The sequence below is a fragment of the Lissotriton helveticus genome, chromosome 5_1 (genome assembly GCF_964261635.1).
Source record: "Lissotriton helveticus chromosome 5_1, aLisHel1.1, whole genome shotgun sequence".
Taxonomy (NCBI): Eukaryota; Metazoa; Chordata; class Amphibia; order Caudata; family Salamandridae; genus Lissotriton; species Lissotriton helveticus.
In genome coordinates, this window is record NC_136065.1 from 1,346,420,056 (window position 1) to 1,346,437,976 (window position 17,921).

Sequence of the window (17,921 nt, forward strand, 5' to 3'; positions counted from 1 at the left end):
AACGACTTGCGCAGGATGGTGCTCTAAACTAAGGAATAGTATGATTTACTATTCCAACATCTTCCCTACTGTTACGTAGGCTGGAGTTGGAATAGTAAATCATACCATTCCTAAGTCCAGCGCAAGTTGTTGTAACAACTTGTGTTGTAACGAACGCGATGTAAAATAACGCGTTGTGAATGTATGCACCTTAACGTTCGGGTACCACATATACAGAAGTTGAAATGCTTCACAAGCACTACCTCTTCAAATGTGTAAACAATTTTATCTAAAGAGTGAAGTATTAATCTTGTCCACTATCTATAAAAATTGCAGGTGCTATAGACAATTAAATACCATAAACTTCTCATCAGCATACGTTATTCAATTTCCCTGTGCCTCTTAGCATACTTTTTTTAATTTCCTGTGCCTCTCCCATTACTCCATTTCAGAAATCTGCTTTACATTCCTCCACCCGCCAAGTTGTCAAACGACAGAGGGAACTGAAGAGACTGCTGCGGGGATTGACAGTGCCCGGGTAATGTGGTCCTCCTACAAGATGCAGTGGAAGCAGAGTTGTGAACATGCTCCACCCAAGGAAGTGTGTATTGTGTCTGCAGTAATCGAACACTGTCCTCTAGCTTTAATATTTAGACTCACCTTTGCATCTGTAGCCTTGCTCTAAATGTTCCAGAGTCTTGAAGGAGAATGTTATTGAGTAACTGTGCTACTTACCTGAATAGTGGTTTAAGTTACAAAACTTTTTGAAGTTACTAAGCATATTTCCTTAATTTAAATAATGAATAACACTACTTAGATATTGCATTTATGGTCTGTCCCTCCTGTACTACCTGAGCTATGCGTTCCACACCACAGCACCCTCCAAAAGTAAGCATTGATTGTTCAACCTCGGCACACCCTCAATGTGAAAGCCTAGGAAGTATTCAGCAATTCATTAAGCTCACTATGTGCCAAGCTCCTGTGGTTCAAAGAACTTCTGCAATATCTGTAACAAGGACTGCCTAATTGCACCTTTCCCTCAGACAGCACATAAGCAAAAAGAAAGGTGCAAGAGCACAGTCACAGAACAGGCCTGGCCTACCCTGAGGCGATTCTGGGCCTTTTGAATGGCTGTATCTGTTGCACGGGGCATTGAATTAGCCTTCAGGATTTTGGGGCCCATATTCCAGATTAATATTCTGCTCATGGTCTCCCTTTCTCTGCCAACCACGAACTGCCTTTAGCTGCAGGAGAATGAGAGAGGCACGGCGAGCACCGTACCTTGATCAAATATCTTTAGTACAGTAAACCAGTAACAAAAAGAAGGTGATTTCCAATTTTTTTAATAATGATTAAACATAAGGTCTGCAGGGGTAAAAGCATGTGAATCAACACGACATAATTCAGAAACCAAGTGTACCGCTAATTAAAACAAAGACCATACTTGTCGCTGGAATTCAACTGTGTCAACACACTTGCAAAATACATTTCACTCCAACTGACTGTAAGCAAGTCGTATAAGCACAGTTTCTGTTCCTGGGAACACCCTTAAAAAGCCAGGCAGTCAGCCATTGCCCATGGGCACATCCATGTATTTGAGTGTCTGCCTAACCGTAGCAAGCATGTAGCAACAGCAGATTGAGCGAACATCTAAACTGCTATGGTGGTGTCTTTCTCAAATTACAACAATTAATGTAGGAAAGATGTAAATAATACTGTGGCATTACATATCTTCTCAAAGTACTACATATTTTTAAGACTTGCAGCAATTTACAGTGTAACCTGAACTTCTAACTTTCACAATATACAATATCTCAACTCAAGATTGTTACTTGGAACTATTATTCAGTGCAGGTTTTACTGCTGGTAACTCAAAACAAATAAAATGCTCAATACTTACTTGCTGCAACGTTTGCTAATTCCAATTTGCGGCGACAAGACTAGCAACTTAAAACTTTTATGACTTGATATTATTGTGATTTCTTATTCTGCAGGTTAAAATAATCACTTTATATGACAAGCAACTAACACATTTTAAAACTAGTCCATTTTACTCTGGTAAACGTTTTCTAGAAGCAATGTTACGAACCCATAACTTAAAATGTCAAGCAATATTGTACATCACACACACTCAAAAGTATAATGCACTAATTTATTTAAACCACTAAGCAAAAGAAGTTCTGACCCCATATTGTTGAGAATCTCAAATACCTCCCAGAGGATTGATTACTAAGGTTGTGGTGCTAAAACACATGTCAAATGTTGCTCTACATGTCCTAGCATTCAGTGGCAAGTGCTTTACAAGTGGCAGGAAGTGGGAGGCTCGGATAGTGAATTTATAAAGATCAGAAAGAGAAAAAAAGCTCTGTAAGCTCTTAGAAGCCAGGAACCATCCTGAGGGTTTTCTTCATAATTTTGCTCACCTCCTCACACTGATAGCTGCAAAGGTCTAGTAGCAGCTGCCAGTCCCCAAATATATGCTGCCTGACATAGGAAAACGGGTGGAATATGAGACCATGAATGGTGATCAATGTAAAAAAAAAAAAAACAGGGAATGTGCATATTTTTCAAAGATGTCCAGCAACGGAGCGCGTTCTGGAGAAGTAATTTCTTAGGAGTTATAAAACAGCCGTTGAACTGAGTCTGAGTATTCCTCCTCGGCTCGGCAGCATATTCATGATTGTTTCGAAAATACCTTTCGCGCTAGTCTTGGTTTGCTTACATCCTAGTGAAATCTACAAGTGGTACTGAGTGCTGGCAAGGCTCTTGTTCTCGTCCAACATTTCCGATGCCCTTTGCCCTCCCTATATGGAACTGAGAAGGGAAGACAAATAGCCCAGCAGGACTGTTGTAATCCATTACTGCGGCTAAGAGTATGTTGGCGAATAATATAATGATAGGGTTTTAGATGGGGGAAATCTCCCTGTCCGATGGCGGCCGGTGGGCCAATGCCAGGCTTGTTCTCGTCTCTTCTTCAGTTTCTTTTATTGTGTGCTGTGCTTTTGGGATTGCTTTAGGGAATGGTGCAAAGTAACAATATTAGGGACTTGGTCGCCCAGTTCTTAGTTTATTCCACAACAGGCACTTCATGTTCTTGAGGTTTTGGGGGGGGGGGTGGAATTGGGGATACTGTAGTTTTACTGGTTTCCTTTTTCTGCACCTCCACCAAACAACACAAGCAGTTCAAATTGGGCCTGGTTTGTCTCTCCTGGTAAGTCCCCAGAATAACCTCAACATGTCTCGTGACATAATCAGTTACCAATGAGACGCAGGGCATGGTCTGCCTTTTGACATGAAAAGTCAATATTAGGCTCTGTTATGCGAGGGCGGTGCTGAAACAGGGCAAATGATACGGTGCAGATGTGCTCCTCCTACAAGAAACCCACTTGGTGGGCATTCCATTCTTTGCTCACCTGGGAATATGCAGGTTTATCGTGCTGGGTTTGCTCAAATGTCACAGAGGACCCCCCCCTCTTCCTCCCCCATTGCTTACACAAGAATTTTTGGTAACTCTGGGAGCCATTGTGATGCAGTTTCCCATGACTTTAATAGGGTAGTGGAATGGGAGTTGGACAGGACATCGAGAGCTGGGGGTGCTGGCCGTGGGTCATCTTTCTTTGCATGGTTCCTCAAGTCCATTGGCATGGTGGATGAGTGCGCTACACCCATGGGACCAGAGATATACTTTCTATTCTGGAGCCCACAAAGTCTGGTCGAGGACCAACGACTTTCTTCTCCCTGCCTCAGACTCTCATTTGGTCAGACGCACACATACATGCTTGCGGTCTCTCCAACCACTCTCCATTGGAAGTACGACTGCCCATTGGCATTCACAGATGGGTTAGCGCCTTAAAGCGTGGTAGTTACAGGAAGCTGAAATCAAGACTCATGTACACACTGCCATACAGGAATACCTAGCGACAAATGACAGCACATCGAATCCCCGGTGATGCTCTGGAAAGCACTCTGCCCCACGTGCTATATCAGTTGCACAACTACTAATTCCAAATACCATCCTCTTTCTTTAAGAAAATGGACTCATTACTACAGAACTTCCTGTGGAGCTACCATACACTGCAGATTATCCTCACCAAAAGTTACAAATCCATGTATGACGTGTCATTGCCACCACAAAATTCTTTCACACTACAGGGCATTCCACCTCCTTGTAATAAATGAATGGTGGTGAGCAATACAAGGGACCTGCTCTACCATACAGAGAGATGGGCAATGCATGTGATTCTCCTCCTACACTTGCTATCTCTGGAACCCTCCTTAGGATCTCTTGTCCACAACGAAAGTAACCCTTCAGCTATGGAAAAAGACACATGGTGCCCTTGCGTGGGCGGGACGTTTGACGAAAGACACCCCACTGTGAAATGGAACATGGGTGCCGCAAGTCGCAGTTGTGAAGGGCTTCAAATTGTGAGACACCATAGGTATTTCGACACTGGGAGATATTATGTTAGGCACTACACTAAAATCCTTTCTGGAGCTGCAAGCAAACTACAACTTGCACCGCTCACAGTGTCTCCCGGTATCTGTAGCACCGGCATGCCCTTACCCAGTATGTCGAAGGGCTCGCCGATCTGCCAGATCACCCTGAAAGACTAAAATACTTAGGGGTGACTTGCGAGCCACAAAATCTCCAAGGTATACCACTCAATGGTGATCAACACTCCTGAGTTTTTTAATAGTCTACGAAGGGTGTTGAAGGGAGACCCCAGATCCCTCACCGATCATGACTGGAGGGAGGTTTGTCCATTCCCCGCAAAACATCCATTGCCTCAAAGTTTCGTATCACAGTAGAATATTTCCACAGGCGCTATTACACAAAGGAGAAGCTGTGGAAAATGGGGGTGGTGGCTTCTCAGGCGTGCCTACGCTGCCTGATGCAACAGGGGACCTAGGCTCACACTGTTTGGTCCTATGAACTGGTGACCCCATTCTGGGAGTGGGTACTGTCATACATGGACCGAGTGCTGGGGTGGGCTTCGACCCAGGGATCGTAAGTTGGTTATTCTTCATGTCTCAGAGGACACAGATATGGGCATATACTCCACTGCGCTGCTGTGGTTGGTCTTAGTGTGGGCAAAAAAGGGACATTGCTAGGGCTTGGAAAGACTGTAATCCTCCAACCTTGGAGCGATGGAAGAATGGTCTGTACCGCTGCATGAGCCTGCAAATGTCTATTTGCTTAATATGTTGAAAGACTTATATCAAAGGCTCAGTTGACCGAGAGATTTCTGTGCTGCATGTCCAGATCTGTATTTGTCGAGTGCTTACACCTTGTTTAAAATTAATAACAAGCATTTACAATGCAATGGTTTTGCCTTTGTTAAAGTTAGAGCTATTGGCATTGCTCTTGACATTTTTATTTATGTTTTTTTTAACATAAATAAATGGCATTGTCATTTACAATAGCAGGGAAAGGCCCAGGGGAGGGGGGGCGAGGAGAGACGAAGGAGAGCTGCGGGCTCAGGGAAGGGGGGGCGAGGAGAGACGAAGGAGAGCTGCGGGCTCAGGGAAGGGGGGGCGAGGAGAGACGAAGGAGAGCTGCGGGCTCAGGGAAGGGGGGGCGAGGAGAGACGAAGGAGAGCTGCGGGTTCTTGTTGTAATGCTTGCATGGATGAGTTGGTGGATGCATGGATGGGTGCATGCATGGATGGGTGTATGGATGGGTGTATGGATGGGTGTATGGATGGGTGTATGGATAAATGCATGGATGGGTGGATGGATGGATAGATGCATATATACAGCCAATCCCTCAACAATTTATGCAATCCACCAACCCATCCAACCAACAACCCATCCATGCATCCACCCATGCATCATGCATACATCCATCCATCATGCATCCATCTACCCACTGCGTCCCACTCCGACCCCTCTAAATGCAACTCATTTTTTCTGTATATAGAGATGACTGTATTCACTAGTATGTGCAGTAGACCTTTCTACTCTAACATTCCTATGTGACTCTTGCAGTACATCTATTCATATCCCTTCCATATGTATATAGAAATATAACGAGAAACAACAGTCTCTTCTTTGTGTGACTACATCTAGTACATTTCAATTGTTTTCCTGTTTGTATCTTTTACTTAACGCATGTAAATCAAAGTCCTTAGGTTTGGCAACTGGTTCTTATGTAAAGCGCTCTGACACCTTTGGGTAAAGTTCGCGCTACATAAAATCACATTAAATAAAACTTTACCCCACAAATCCAACCATCCATTTGTGCCTAGGCTTACATTTTACGGCCTCGAAGCACACAGAGAAGGGACAGTTTACTAAGTCGAGGCTTTGTAGGGTGCATGGCAGGGGACAGTTTTAGGCACCAAGGGAGGGTAGGGAGCAGAGTCAGAGTACTTCACGGTGCTAGGGGGCACTTTTTTCTGGTTCAGGGCAGGGGGCTACGGTACTTTTTGGAGCATGGCCTTATTTTAAAGGGCTCAGTTCAGGTGGAGGAACGGCACAAAACACCAGGCAGACAGAGGGCAGAAGGACACAAAAAATAGGGGAAACAATTATAACTGAGGGCAGATTGGCACAAAAAACCAGGCAGACAGAGAAGAAGGACACAAAAACGAGGGGGGGGATTCTAACGGAGGGCAGAACGGCACAAATCCCGAGGCAGACAGACGGAAGGAGGACACAAAAACGAGGGGGGGGATGATTCTAACGGAGGGCAGAACGGCACAAAACACCAGGCAGACAGAGGGAAGGAGGACACAAAAACGAGGGGTGGGGGTGATTCTAACGGAGGGCAGAACGGCACAAATCACGAGGCAGACAGAGGGCAGAAGGACACAAAAACGAGGGGGGGGTGATTCTAAGAGTGGGCAGAACGGCACAAAACACTAGGCAGACAGAGGGCAGAAGGACACAAAAACGAGGGGGGATGATTCTAACGGAGGGCAGAACGGCACAAATCACGAGGCGGGCAGAAGGACACAACAAGAGGAAGGGCTAGAGAAAAGGGGGGGGGGGGGGGGGGGAGACAAGAAAGCACGCAAATCAAACCTAGAGTGCTGGGTAAGAATAGGAAGATTGGCTAAGAAACCATTCGAGTCAAACAGAAAAAAACCCAACTATTTTACGCGTTAGTACTATTGGTCAGAAAGATGAGCTGCTTGGGAGAATCACATTCCTGGACTGGAATTACTCTGAATGCAACAATAGAGGTGTCAACGTGTAACACGGTGCACGCTTAGTAACAGCTGGCATGCTAACACATGGATAGCCTCGGACTTCAGTGAATAGGGGACTTGTGGAAAACATGCGCATCTTACTGCACAAGCTAGGGCCGACGGGAAATTATTTACACCGGAGTAAGACTTACTCCCTGCAACAGATAGCTTACCACACACCTTTCTCGTACAATTCACCTTTCCAATGAAAGACAGGTTCGTCGTCAAATTGTTTGTCCCTTATGTGGTGGTTAGAATGCAGTGCATGTTTACAGGCCTTTCTGAATCACTGAGGATCCCTTAACACTAGATTGCATGGTCACTGTCAGGGCCCACTGCCCAAACCTGCAACTGCAGTACTCTCGATCGATGTCCGCATTTGACATGCTAGAAGTAAAATAATCCATTTGCCCCTCACAAGCGTAACACATATGAAATCAGGTGACCTGCATTTAACTGCCAAAATGTAAACAAGCCTAAGATGTGCTTGCAGCTTTCCAATATAGAAACCAAATGATACTTTATTCGCAAAATATATATATATATATACACACTACAATTGGACTCCTTGGGTTCACTCACATGCAAACGTCAAGTGACTCCAACTACTAAATCTACATTCACACCCAAAAAAAAAATACTTGACACAAAACCGACCAATAGGCATGCCAAAACCATGCTCAAAACAGGCCAGAAAGTTAGTCTCGTTTTGGCAACCAGGAATAATGAATTTACAATAAACATGGCCATTGAAAATGTATTCTTAAACGTCGAAAAGTCTATCCTTCACACAATACCACCTGTGAAGGTAAACATTAGTATACTACCCACACGAATGCCTGACTTTCTGGCTGACGTTTAAAAGTGCATTGTAGCATAGAAAATACTGTAAATAACCAACTGTGTGTGTTGGAAATTCCAACTGACATCTACACCCAAATTCTACAAATGTAGCCCGGCATTTATCAATACCAAACAAATTGTACTTAAAGAGAACGGAAATTACCATGTGAAGCAACACTGAGGTGGCGTGAGCATAACTATCACCTGCAATTATGGTTGCAATGAATCTTAAGCATCCAAATGTGTGTTCAACATGAAGATGAATTGCGGACAATCCAACTCATCCAAGATTTGACAGATTAGTTTACTGAAGACACTTTTACATACAGTTTAACCAAACTAAAGAAAACTGATCTGAGGTACCCAAATGTTTGGAGGCGTATTCAGATCGCAGAACCTGTATGCTAACATTTTCCTCTTAATTTCTCTGATAGCTGACAGACCGTTAGGACACCAGGTTGGCGCTGTAAAACATGAGCAGCTTCACCAAAATGATGCAATACAAGGGGTGCGGAGACTCCACATGCAGTAGTTGGAACAGTGTGGCTCGAGGGCTGCATCTACCAAGCAGTTTGAAAGCATGCATCAGGAATCTCTGCAAGGAACAGCATTTCTGACAAGCGAAAATGGCAAGACACGCCAAAGCAAGCAATACGCGTCATAGTAACACACAAAAATGTCCAAGTACATTAGCCTGAGGAATCCATGTATGAATTTCGATCAGCTAAGTCAGCCAAGCTGATTTTCATCTTTAGCTATGCTTTAAAGGGTTTGAGTCATGCTGCAATGTAGTACCTTTTTATTTCTGAAGCCATATTGCAGTTTATTAGGTTAACTATATTTTAATTTGTCCCTATGAATAGTGCTGTTATTACTATTACAAATTACATTTGGCAACACGTAAAATCGTTACCTACTGCACGGGCTGTTTAGATTTAAAGTCAGACTCACCATGGTCAGTAAAGGTTCCATCAATAGAGGGGTTGGGTTGGGGCGGGGACTTTTGTGTAACCCTCACTGCAATGTGAGCTCCAAGCTGCGATCCCGACCCCAGGTTACTGGTATCTCATACCTGACCAAGGCGGCCTCCCTATCCCGCGAGCGGGCCTATCTATATAGGGGCCGTGAAGGCACATGGTGGATACCCACAGGCTTGTTTGGGCGGTTCGGGCACTGCACGCTGCCAAAACATCCTTACAACGAAAGTAAAGGAAGTGTCCATGTATGTGTGGCAGGGTGATCATTTCCTGCAGCAGACCGCTGCCACTCCAGTTAGCTGCTCTACAGCATGCTTTGCCTCAAATATGGCCACGCCCCTTTCCCGGGTATGGCAGTTCTATCTTAATAAATTACGTTTAGGATAACATGGATAGGATAATGTGTTGAGAGTAACAGGTAGGGGCGAGACTGCATGCGGACAGGCTGCTTCAGCATGATAGTAAGGACAATCATTAAACAGTTTCCTAAGATGATTATTTACTAACACAACATGTTGAATTAGACACTTTCGTTAAAATTCATGAATTAACACTGTCCGTAGTATTTAAGTAAATAATTGTATTTATAGCCATAATAATCTAATGAATGCTCGGAATTTGGTTAACACTTGTACAATATGCAAGCCTACTTAGTCGTTCCTTGCACATGCTCCCCAACTGTACCCAAACAAACAAATCAGACACTTTCCCCACTGCTCCCCAACTGTCTCAACCCAAAGGCAGAACTAAAAGCGCTGTAACCGTCAGTGTTTCTTTCCTCCTGGTCAGAACTACAACTATAATCATATCAGCTTGCTTTGTAATTAACGAAGCAAACTTGTCAAGCTCTATGAGAAAGGTCGATATGAAAAGGAAATAGCTCTTTGATGCACATTCAGCTTGTTGAATTAAAACCCAAGATGCTATTAAAAACAAGAAGGCAAGAAACAAAAAAAAAAAGAGCACTCACCTGGACATCTTCCAGCAGATCTCTTGCTTCCTAAATCTCCACTCCTCCTCCCGATGACGCGGCGGAGGCTCGGCCGGCTGGGCCAATCCCAGCGCGGCCCTGCCTGGAGACGGACGGCTGCTTCCTTCGGCTGGGGAACTCGGCTTCGGGGGCCGCGGCGGGGAAACAAAGGGACAATGCCGGGTGGGCACCGGCTTTAGAGGTCAGCAAAAGCGCTCCACGCGCTCTAAGTGAGGCTCCTTCTCACGGCCCGAGCAGGAAGGCGGGTGCCGGCAATGCCGGACCAGATTCGGGGGCGTTCCCGAGAATTGGCTTTCGGCTGACGTAGCGTGACGTAGCCAAAAGGGAAAAATTCTCGGGAACGCCCCCGAATCTGGTCCGAGATTGACGGACAGAGCCTTCTCCCAATGGCTAGCCTCCATTTATGGAGCTAGCCAATGGGAGGAGGGGGCGGATACCCGACCCCACAGAGAAATTACATAAGATTTTGCTAGCGCATGCGTACTTCGCACGCATTGCCGAGGCAAAACCTAAAAAGGTGTTATACAAACAAAGGGTTGTAGCTTCTACACAAAGCGCCTGAAAATAAAACAAGCATTTACAATGCAATAGGTCTCGCAGCATTAAAGTTTGAGTTACTGGCATTGTAATTGACAATGCTTTGCATTAATTTATTTTTTTTACTTTGCAATTGGTACATAAGCATTGTTTGTGAATGGTTAGTTGTTGCTTATGCTAAGCAAAGTTGGCAGTAATATAGACTCCTAGTCTTGCTTGTTATAAGCATGCGGATTTAAAGCGCTCTGATACCTGCGGGTAAAGTTTGCGCTATATAAAAGTGAAAAATAATAAATAAATAAAAGCCTACCTGTACCACGTCCGTTCTTATTCTGCGATGTCACATATCTTTGGGTCCCTGTACTTATTAAGTGCGGGAAGTGTGGGAAACCTCCATGGCAGGAACAACGTGTTGCGGGGTAGACACGGACAATGTAGCCACTGTCCTGTGCCTGCACCGCGGGGTAACAGTGTAGGGGCAGGAAGGCAGGCTGTTGGTAGTGCTGTGCCATAGCAGTGTAGTTCTCTGTGTATGCTGGCCATAGGGGTTGCTATTGGCTGACAAAAAGTGGTGAGGAGGTGCCGGTTCGGTGTGCCTGCTTCCTGATCTTGGGCAGGCGACAGGTAAAAAAACAAGCATTAAAGGGCTGGAGGAAATCGGAGCTGGGTTGATGGGTTTGTACAGAAAAGTCGGGGACTGCCTGTGTTAAAATTTGTGTATGTCATTCCATGGGCATCAATGCCCCCCTTGTGAACAATAACACCTTCTTCAGCCAGATAGTTTCTCAGATGGTTATATTCAAACACACCTGTTTAGCCTACCAATGCCTTCACAAAAAAGCACCTCTTAATCTTATCAAGCAAATTTACATACAATAGGTAGCACTAAGAATAGTATTCTGTCCTGAACTTACATCTGATCTAAAAGAAACTAGATATTTTTGACATAGGTCCCCTAATGCACAGTTCTGCTACACATGTCTTATTTGACCGTAGATGCTCTTTTCCAATACCTTCAAGTGCCAATCAACCAAAAGCTGTCAGGTCCTTGTGGTGCCGTAGAACACATTGTGCTGGATCTCCGGGGAGTGTTCGTGGAGGACAAAGAAATTCATGGTGGAATTATATTGTTGTGTTCCTTTCCCCACACGTGGGCCAAGGTTTTCCATGTGGTCAGCAATTTTGTGGCTTAAGTCACATGCTGCACTACACTAGTAGTGTCTCTGAATCTGCTAAACACAGACAACTTAAAAACAGGCAGGTATTTTTTTACACCAAATATTCTTTAATGTTGTAAGCCAAACACATTTTTGGTGGAGGGAAATACTGGGACCCAATTTCAATTCAATTACCCATATACCTACTATTATACAGCTTGGATACCATTGACATGAACAGAACACTTGTTTGAAGACGAGTGGCGGCCTGGTTACTGGACTGCCAGTAAGATGTAAACTACACAGGTAATTGTACAAAACGTTGTGCCACCTTCCCCTAATTCGAAAACAGAAATACGAAATACTTTAAGCTGTGCTTACATTACCCCTGCCACTGTACTACTGTTCTTGAGGGCAGCTAAAACACTGGAATTCGGAGTGGTAAGAGAAGGATTTTAAAGCTTGTGATAGAATTTTTGTGGCTTTAAATTGGGCTTTGCCTGCAGCATTGAGCAGGAACTGAAAAGTCTGTATTGGGCCAGTTTTCAACCAAGGAGAGTGCGAGCTGGGCAGCAACGCCCATGCTCCTCTGAATACCAGTTTCAGGTTAACTGATTGGGCTTGGGCCCAGAGTAACCTGACCAGGCTTTCCTCCTCCGCTCCCTCCTAGCACAGCTCCATTTGGGAAAGGAATCCCAAGAAAGCCATCTCCATTAGGTGCCCCCCACCTTCTGTGTGCCTTGAGCAGCCCAGGGGAAAGCTGGTAAGGGCAGGCGGCTTTTGCTCTGAAATTTCACATTTGAATCTGTGCTTGGTGTGCAGCCCTGTATTTCTTCCTTTTTGTCCAAACTGTACTAAAGTGACAAAAGACAGTTTTTTCCCTGCCAAAAAAGGGAAAGCATTTGCAATGCAATAGGTCTTGCATTACTAAAAGTTTGAGCTATTGGCGTTGCGAATAATAATCCAATACCAATAGCTCAAATCTCGTACAACACCATCTGTGAAAGTTTATCACCATGAACATGCACTCACCTTAAATGTGCAGCTCCGTCTGAAAATGTCTATCACCATGAATGTGCACTTATGTGTAGCATCATTAGTGTAAGTCTCTCACCATGAATGTGCACTTGTGCAGCACCATCTGTGAAAGTTTTTCACCATGAACATGCACTCGTCTTAAATGTGCAGCTCCGTCTGTGACAAGTCTATCCCATGAATGTGCACCCCATTTCTGAATGTCTAACATGTTAACTGCGTCTGTGAAAGACTAACAATAACAAGTTGCACAGCATCCACCACGGGTGACTAAAGTTAAACACAAAAAAGCATTTGATGCCCACACCACGCATGCGTACCTAGAATATGTTAAAGGCACTTTTTTCTTTTTACCTTCTAATCCGAGTTGAATTGGTAACTAAAAAGAAAAGAAAACGAGCAAAAGCATGTCTTTAAGACACAGGGAGCGGAAGCATCATTATGGAAGGTGGTGGGAACATCAGACCAACATGGGAGACATTACTGGACAAACGGCAAAGTAACACGGGGGCTTGAGGGAGAGGACGAGAAACATTCAAATTGTACATATTAGGGGTTAAAAGCGCGTTACTGTTAAGCGGATGTTAAGAAAAAACTTCCCAATGCAAAATAAAACCAGCCATAACCACATTACAGAATGTCTCATTTTCCTTCTCCTGTGGCACTATCCCGAGACTTTGGGTCTGTTTTTTGTTCCGTCTCTCACATGTAAAAACAAGGCTTAAGAAAAACAATCCATTTACACTATCCAAAGAAGAAACTAGCAATCTGCAGGAACCAGCCACAAACCTGAAAACTCGTCTTTTCCCTGCTGATTAGTGCCCGGTTACCAGGGCAGTGTGGACTGACAAGGGGCTGCAGGCTGCTGCGCGAGAGAGAGAGAGTGAACCCGATTTAAGGTATTTTTTAAATCATGTTCTGCCTCGTCATGCCGTCTTTAACGCCTGGCATCTATAAAACGCCCAAGACCAGTCCACCCTACGATCACTGCCACCCACCCGTGCGCTGCGATGCTGCAAGTGTCAGGACAGGCGGCTCAGGAGCAGAACAGCAAGGAAAGCTCTGATAGTGGATCGATGCTGCGGAGTCAATGAACGGCAATAAGAAGAGGTTAGCACCGACGGGCTGGCGCGCAGCGTTCCAGAGCATGGAAACCACAACAAACAAGCATTGCAAGCAGCCGCAGCAGTTTAAATGGCAGCACTGGTGGAGGTCCGGGTGACTGTTAAAATGCGCTCTGGAGTAAGAAGTGTGAATATTTGGCACAACGCCTTCTTACCATAGTATGTGTTTTCCATGAAGCCCCCCACGCATGCACACAGCTTCCCCAGTAAGGCGGGATTCAGTGTCGGGAGCCGCTCCTTGGCGCCCCGGTACCCGGCTGGCATCTAGTATTTTGCAGGGGGTACTGAAGTGCACCTGAAGTGGGCAGAGCGCTGCTTCCCCGCAGGCAGAGTGCCATCCGAGTGAGGGGCAGGCCTCTTTTGTGTCCCTTCAGGCAGGCAGGCGTCAGCAGACAAAGGCCTCCCTCCATCAGAAAGTCAGCCGGAACCCGATGACGAGCCGTCGAGCCCTTGAGCCGCCAGATGGGCAGCGCCTGCCGGGGGAGGAGGGCTGCGGAGGGGAGGCTTCCGGGGTAGAGCGTGAGGCTAGAGGGGGACACAAGTCCTCTGGCAAGGAGGCCACGCGCAGTCTCATCTGTGACTATGGGAGGCGCAAGAACGTCCCTTAGCGCGCGAAACTGAAAGCGCGGTGAGAGCGAGACGACGGGGCGTGCACATCGGCTGTCCCGGCGCTGAGGATCGACGGAGAAGACACGCGTTTACCTGCCCTGAGGCTCCAAGTCTGAATTGGAGATTGAACTGTCCTTGAGCCTGGCCCGCTCCTAAAACAGCACGGACAGCGTGACGGCGGCCGCCTGGGCTGAACGACGGTAAGGAATGCGGGGAGAGAGTAGCTGTTGGCAGATGGCGCATGGCTGGCTGACACCGGAGGGGGTGCAAGGAGAGCTGGGGATTCAGAATAAAACTGAAACCTAAGGAAACTGAAAGCTGGAAATAAAAAAAAAACTAACGTTAAAAGTTCAGTGTCTGTGTAAGCGCGCATTGTAAGGGAATTGTGGCCTGCTCAATAGAGCGCGCGTTCACGTGCTCGTGGCCCGCTCCGATCCGATTCTTCACGATGCGCGTGGCCAGCTCTTGTCTCCTGGAAAGCTGAGTCGCTGACAATAGGTCTCTAGCGAGACAGCGCTTCGCGCTGTACACGCCACGAGACCTAAAAAAGCTCAAGTCAAGCAACTTATTCAGGATGCTTGTTTTAAAGGGGAGCCTTCCTGCTGCATTAAACAAAGCTTTAATGGATGTAAGACATTTCATGGGTGATCACATGGTGTATTCTAGTTTTAGCTTTTCTAATCTCTTCAAGCAAAGCTATTATGATTGACAGTAAAGGGTAAACTGAAGCTTAACTAAATGTGGACCCTAAACGTCCAAAGTGAAACTCAAATCATAACATTTTCAATATATTATGTGAGGAAATGTACACTTTTTTTGTTTTACCTCGAAGCAATCTTTGTGAAGTACTCGTATGCATTGTCCATGTCTGGCTTCAAATCCAGTATCATGTCCTGGAAGTGACCTTCATAGCGTGTGTTGATGTCATCTCCAATGACGGCCAGTTGCCTGCCAACATCGATAGTACTGCAGAAAGGGGATGATGGAGTCAAAGTAGGCAAAGTCAGGCATTTAAATTAGAGTCCAACCACATTTTCTACATTACCCTCAGGCAACAGACCATATAGTGATATATATATATATATATATATATATATGACATATATAATAATACTTAACCAACTCTGATCATTTCCAAGTGTAGTTTTGCTTGGAAATCAAGTTATTACATAGGGTTTCAAAGAAACAGGATCATTTTGCCTTGAGCCTAATGTTCCTCACTGAAACTTGAGGAATTCCCAAATTTGGAAGCAAGAGTGACGCGCATGTTAACATAGACACTAGCATTCATCAACTCAGTAACTAACAACTAATGCAATGCCTATAATTCAAACGATGAAATAATCATTTCACAGAAGAAATAGGTGAAATCCCCATTCCTGAAGAGGAGAGATGTGGTACACTATCTATGTAAGCAGATCACTTTCCCAAGGTATACCAAGTTACCTGACTAAGTGGAGGGCACTAAGCCAATCATCTAGACCAGTGGCTCTTACCCTTGGGTCTGGGGACCCATGGGGGTCCACAATGCCTTCGGGGGGAGGGGGAGGGGGGGGGGGGTATGGCGCAGCGGCTTGTAGGAAAATGCAATATTTTTAACAGTTTGAAAAAGTGTTTATAACTAAACAAGCAACATTTTAAAATGTTCTGTATGTGTGAAGGGATTTGAAAATCAAAGGTACAAATTAAGTTGGTATCTTCAGATTGATTCATGGAAGCAGTGCATGTGCATCCAAAAGAATATAGTGCAGACGATAGGTAGCCTAAATTGAATTTAGAAAAAAACTCCAACCTTCACATTAAAATTACCATTTTGGATATTTTTTCTATATTTATTTGTGAATTACATGAAATATTTCATCAATTTGTGTATTTGTTGGTGAATGCTCGTTTCTCTATTTTTGTGTACTGTTTTGCTGTTCAAATCATCTACATTTTTTAGGCTGCGGTCTCTCTTCCAGTAATGACTCAGTTGGGGTATCTGGATTCCGGTAATAATTAAGTGGGCGTCCACAAAAGTCAAAAGGTTAAGAACCAATTAACCAGTCAAATAATTCTAATATGTTAGCCTAGTCTGGGTGAATTTAAGGCCACCATGTAAATGAATACAATAAACATCCAGAAATACAGATAATGGTAATACAAAATGACAACTTTGTCCCCAGTATAAACTCATCAAAAGTTACAGGCTTCCCAGATGGAACTCCACTCGCTACTTTTGGAAGTCTGCATCATCTACACAAACCGTTGCAACAAGCAACCCTGACTATCTGACCGACAAGTTTACCATCTCCAGTGGCTCCATCTACACCTGCAGGCAGGACACCATCGGGCTGCAGATGAAGAAAGGCAAAAAGAAAAAACAAGGCAACACGTCTTCTCCAGCTATGTACCCAGGATCTGGAACGACATTCCTATATTCACCAGGACAGTCTGAAACGTGCTTCATTTTAGGAAACAGTTGAAGACACACCTCTTCAAAGAACACCTTCAGACTTAGAAACCAACTACCCCTTTAATCATATGGTGGCTTTCTCTTTCCTTTGAACCTTGTAATGCGCTCAGTGGGTTTTTGGCTAGGTAAGAACCACATCCATACTTGTATTCAATGTGATGTTGATTCGGATTTTTTTTTTGCACACAATGCATCTAAAAAACATTTTGATTGTCAGGAGATCGCAAACCACAGGTATATGTAAGGTATTAAAATAAACCGTTAAAGAACTTTCTTTTCTGCTTCATCATGGTGCAGGGATAGCATTTTATAATCTGGCTTCCCGTTTAACAAATGTTCTACCCCTTTAACCTTTAGATTCTTTGTATGGTAAGCCCGACTCTGGTAATAAATGTAATGTTATAACTGGTACCAGGTTTGGCCTGAGGGACCAACCTTGAGCTCAGTTTCATGTTTTGAACGGAGCGAAGGAACAGCCTTTATTCCAACTCGTGCTTTTTGATACCCTACTTCTGGCTAGTTATACAAACAGTAATTTTGGTATGGAGCATGCATGTATTCTCGGTGGATCCCTTTTACATAATTAGTATCAATGTTTGTAGCAGGTGGATGCAAATACCATACAATTATTATAAAGTATTTGTCAAAGTACGTCTATTTATTTTGGTTATAAAATGCTTATACACTGAACATAAACAATTGATACAAATGGAAAATAATGTCTTGAATTCAATTTGCAGTAAATCAGAACTTACTTTTTTGGGTTGTACAGCCAACACGCGATTTGGGCCCTGAACGTGCGTGTGCCTGGGGATTTTTCAAGGCTCTTGTAATCTGGATGCCCCTTCTGTTTAGGGAATGTGGTTGTTTCCTCAGTTTGCAGAGGATGGACTATAGGCTGCTAATTATTTATTTCATGTTCAACTTAAATTTCCAGGCATTCAGAAGGAAGCATCTTATTAGTCTAGGACAATCTTCGTCGTCCAGTCAGTAGTAAAACGAAGGAGCACAAGTGAAAATC

The 17,921-nt window shown here is 44.5% G+C and overlaps 1 protein-coding gene across 2 annotated transcripts in view; it reads right to left on the reverse strand.

Annotated features, from left to right (window-relative positions):
- The window catches only part of BAK1 (BCL2 antagonist/killer 1), a 261,213-nt gene that overhangs the window by 113,267 nt on the left and 130,025 nt on the right, over window positions 1-17,921 (reverse strand). For both annotated transcript variants that reach the window (XM_078644234.1, XM_078644236.1), the window contains exon 4: window positions 15,271-15,411. In XM_078644234.1, coding sequence (XP_078500360.1) covers window positions 15,271-15,411 — 141 coding nt within the window. The remainder of the gene's footprint in view (window positions 1-15,270; window positions 15,412-17,921) is intronic.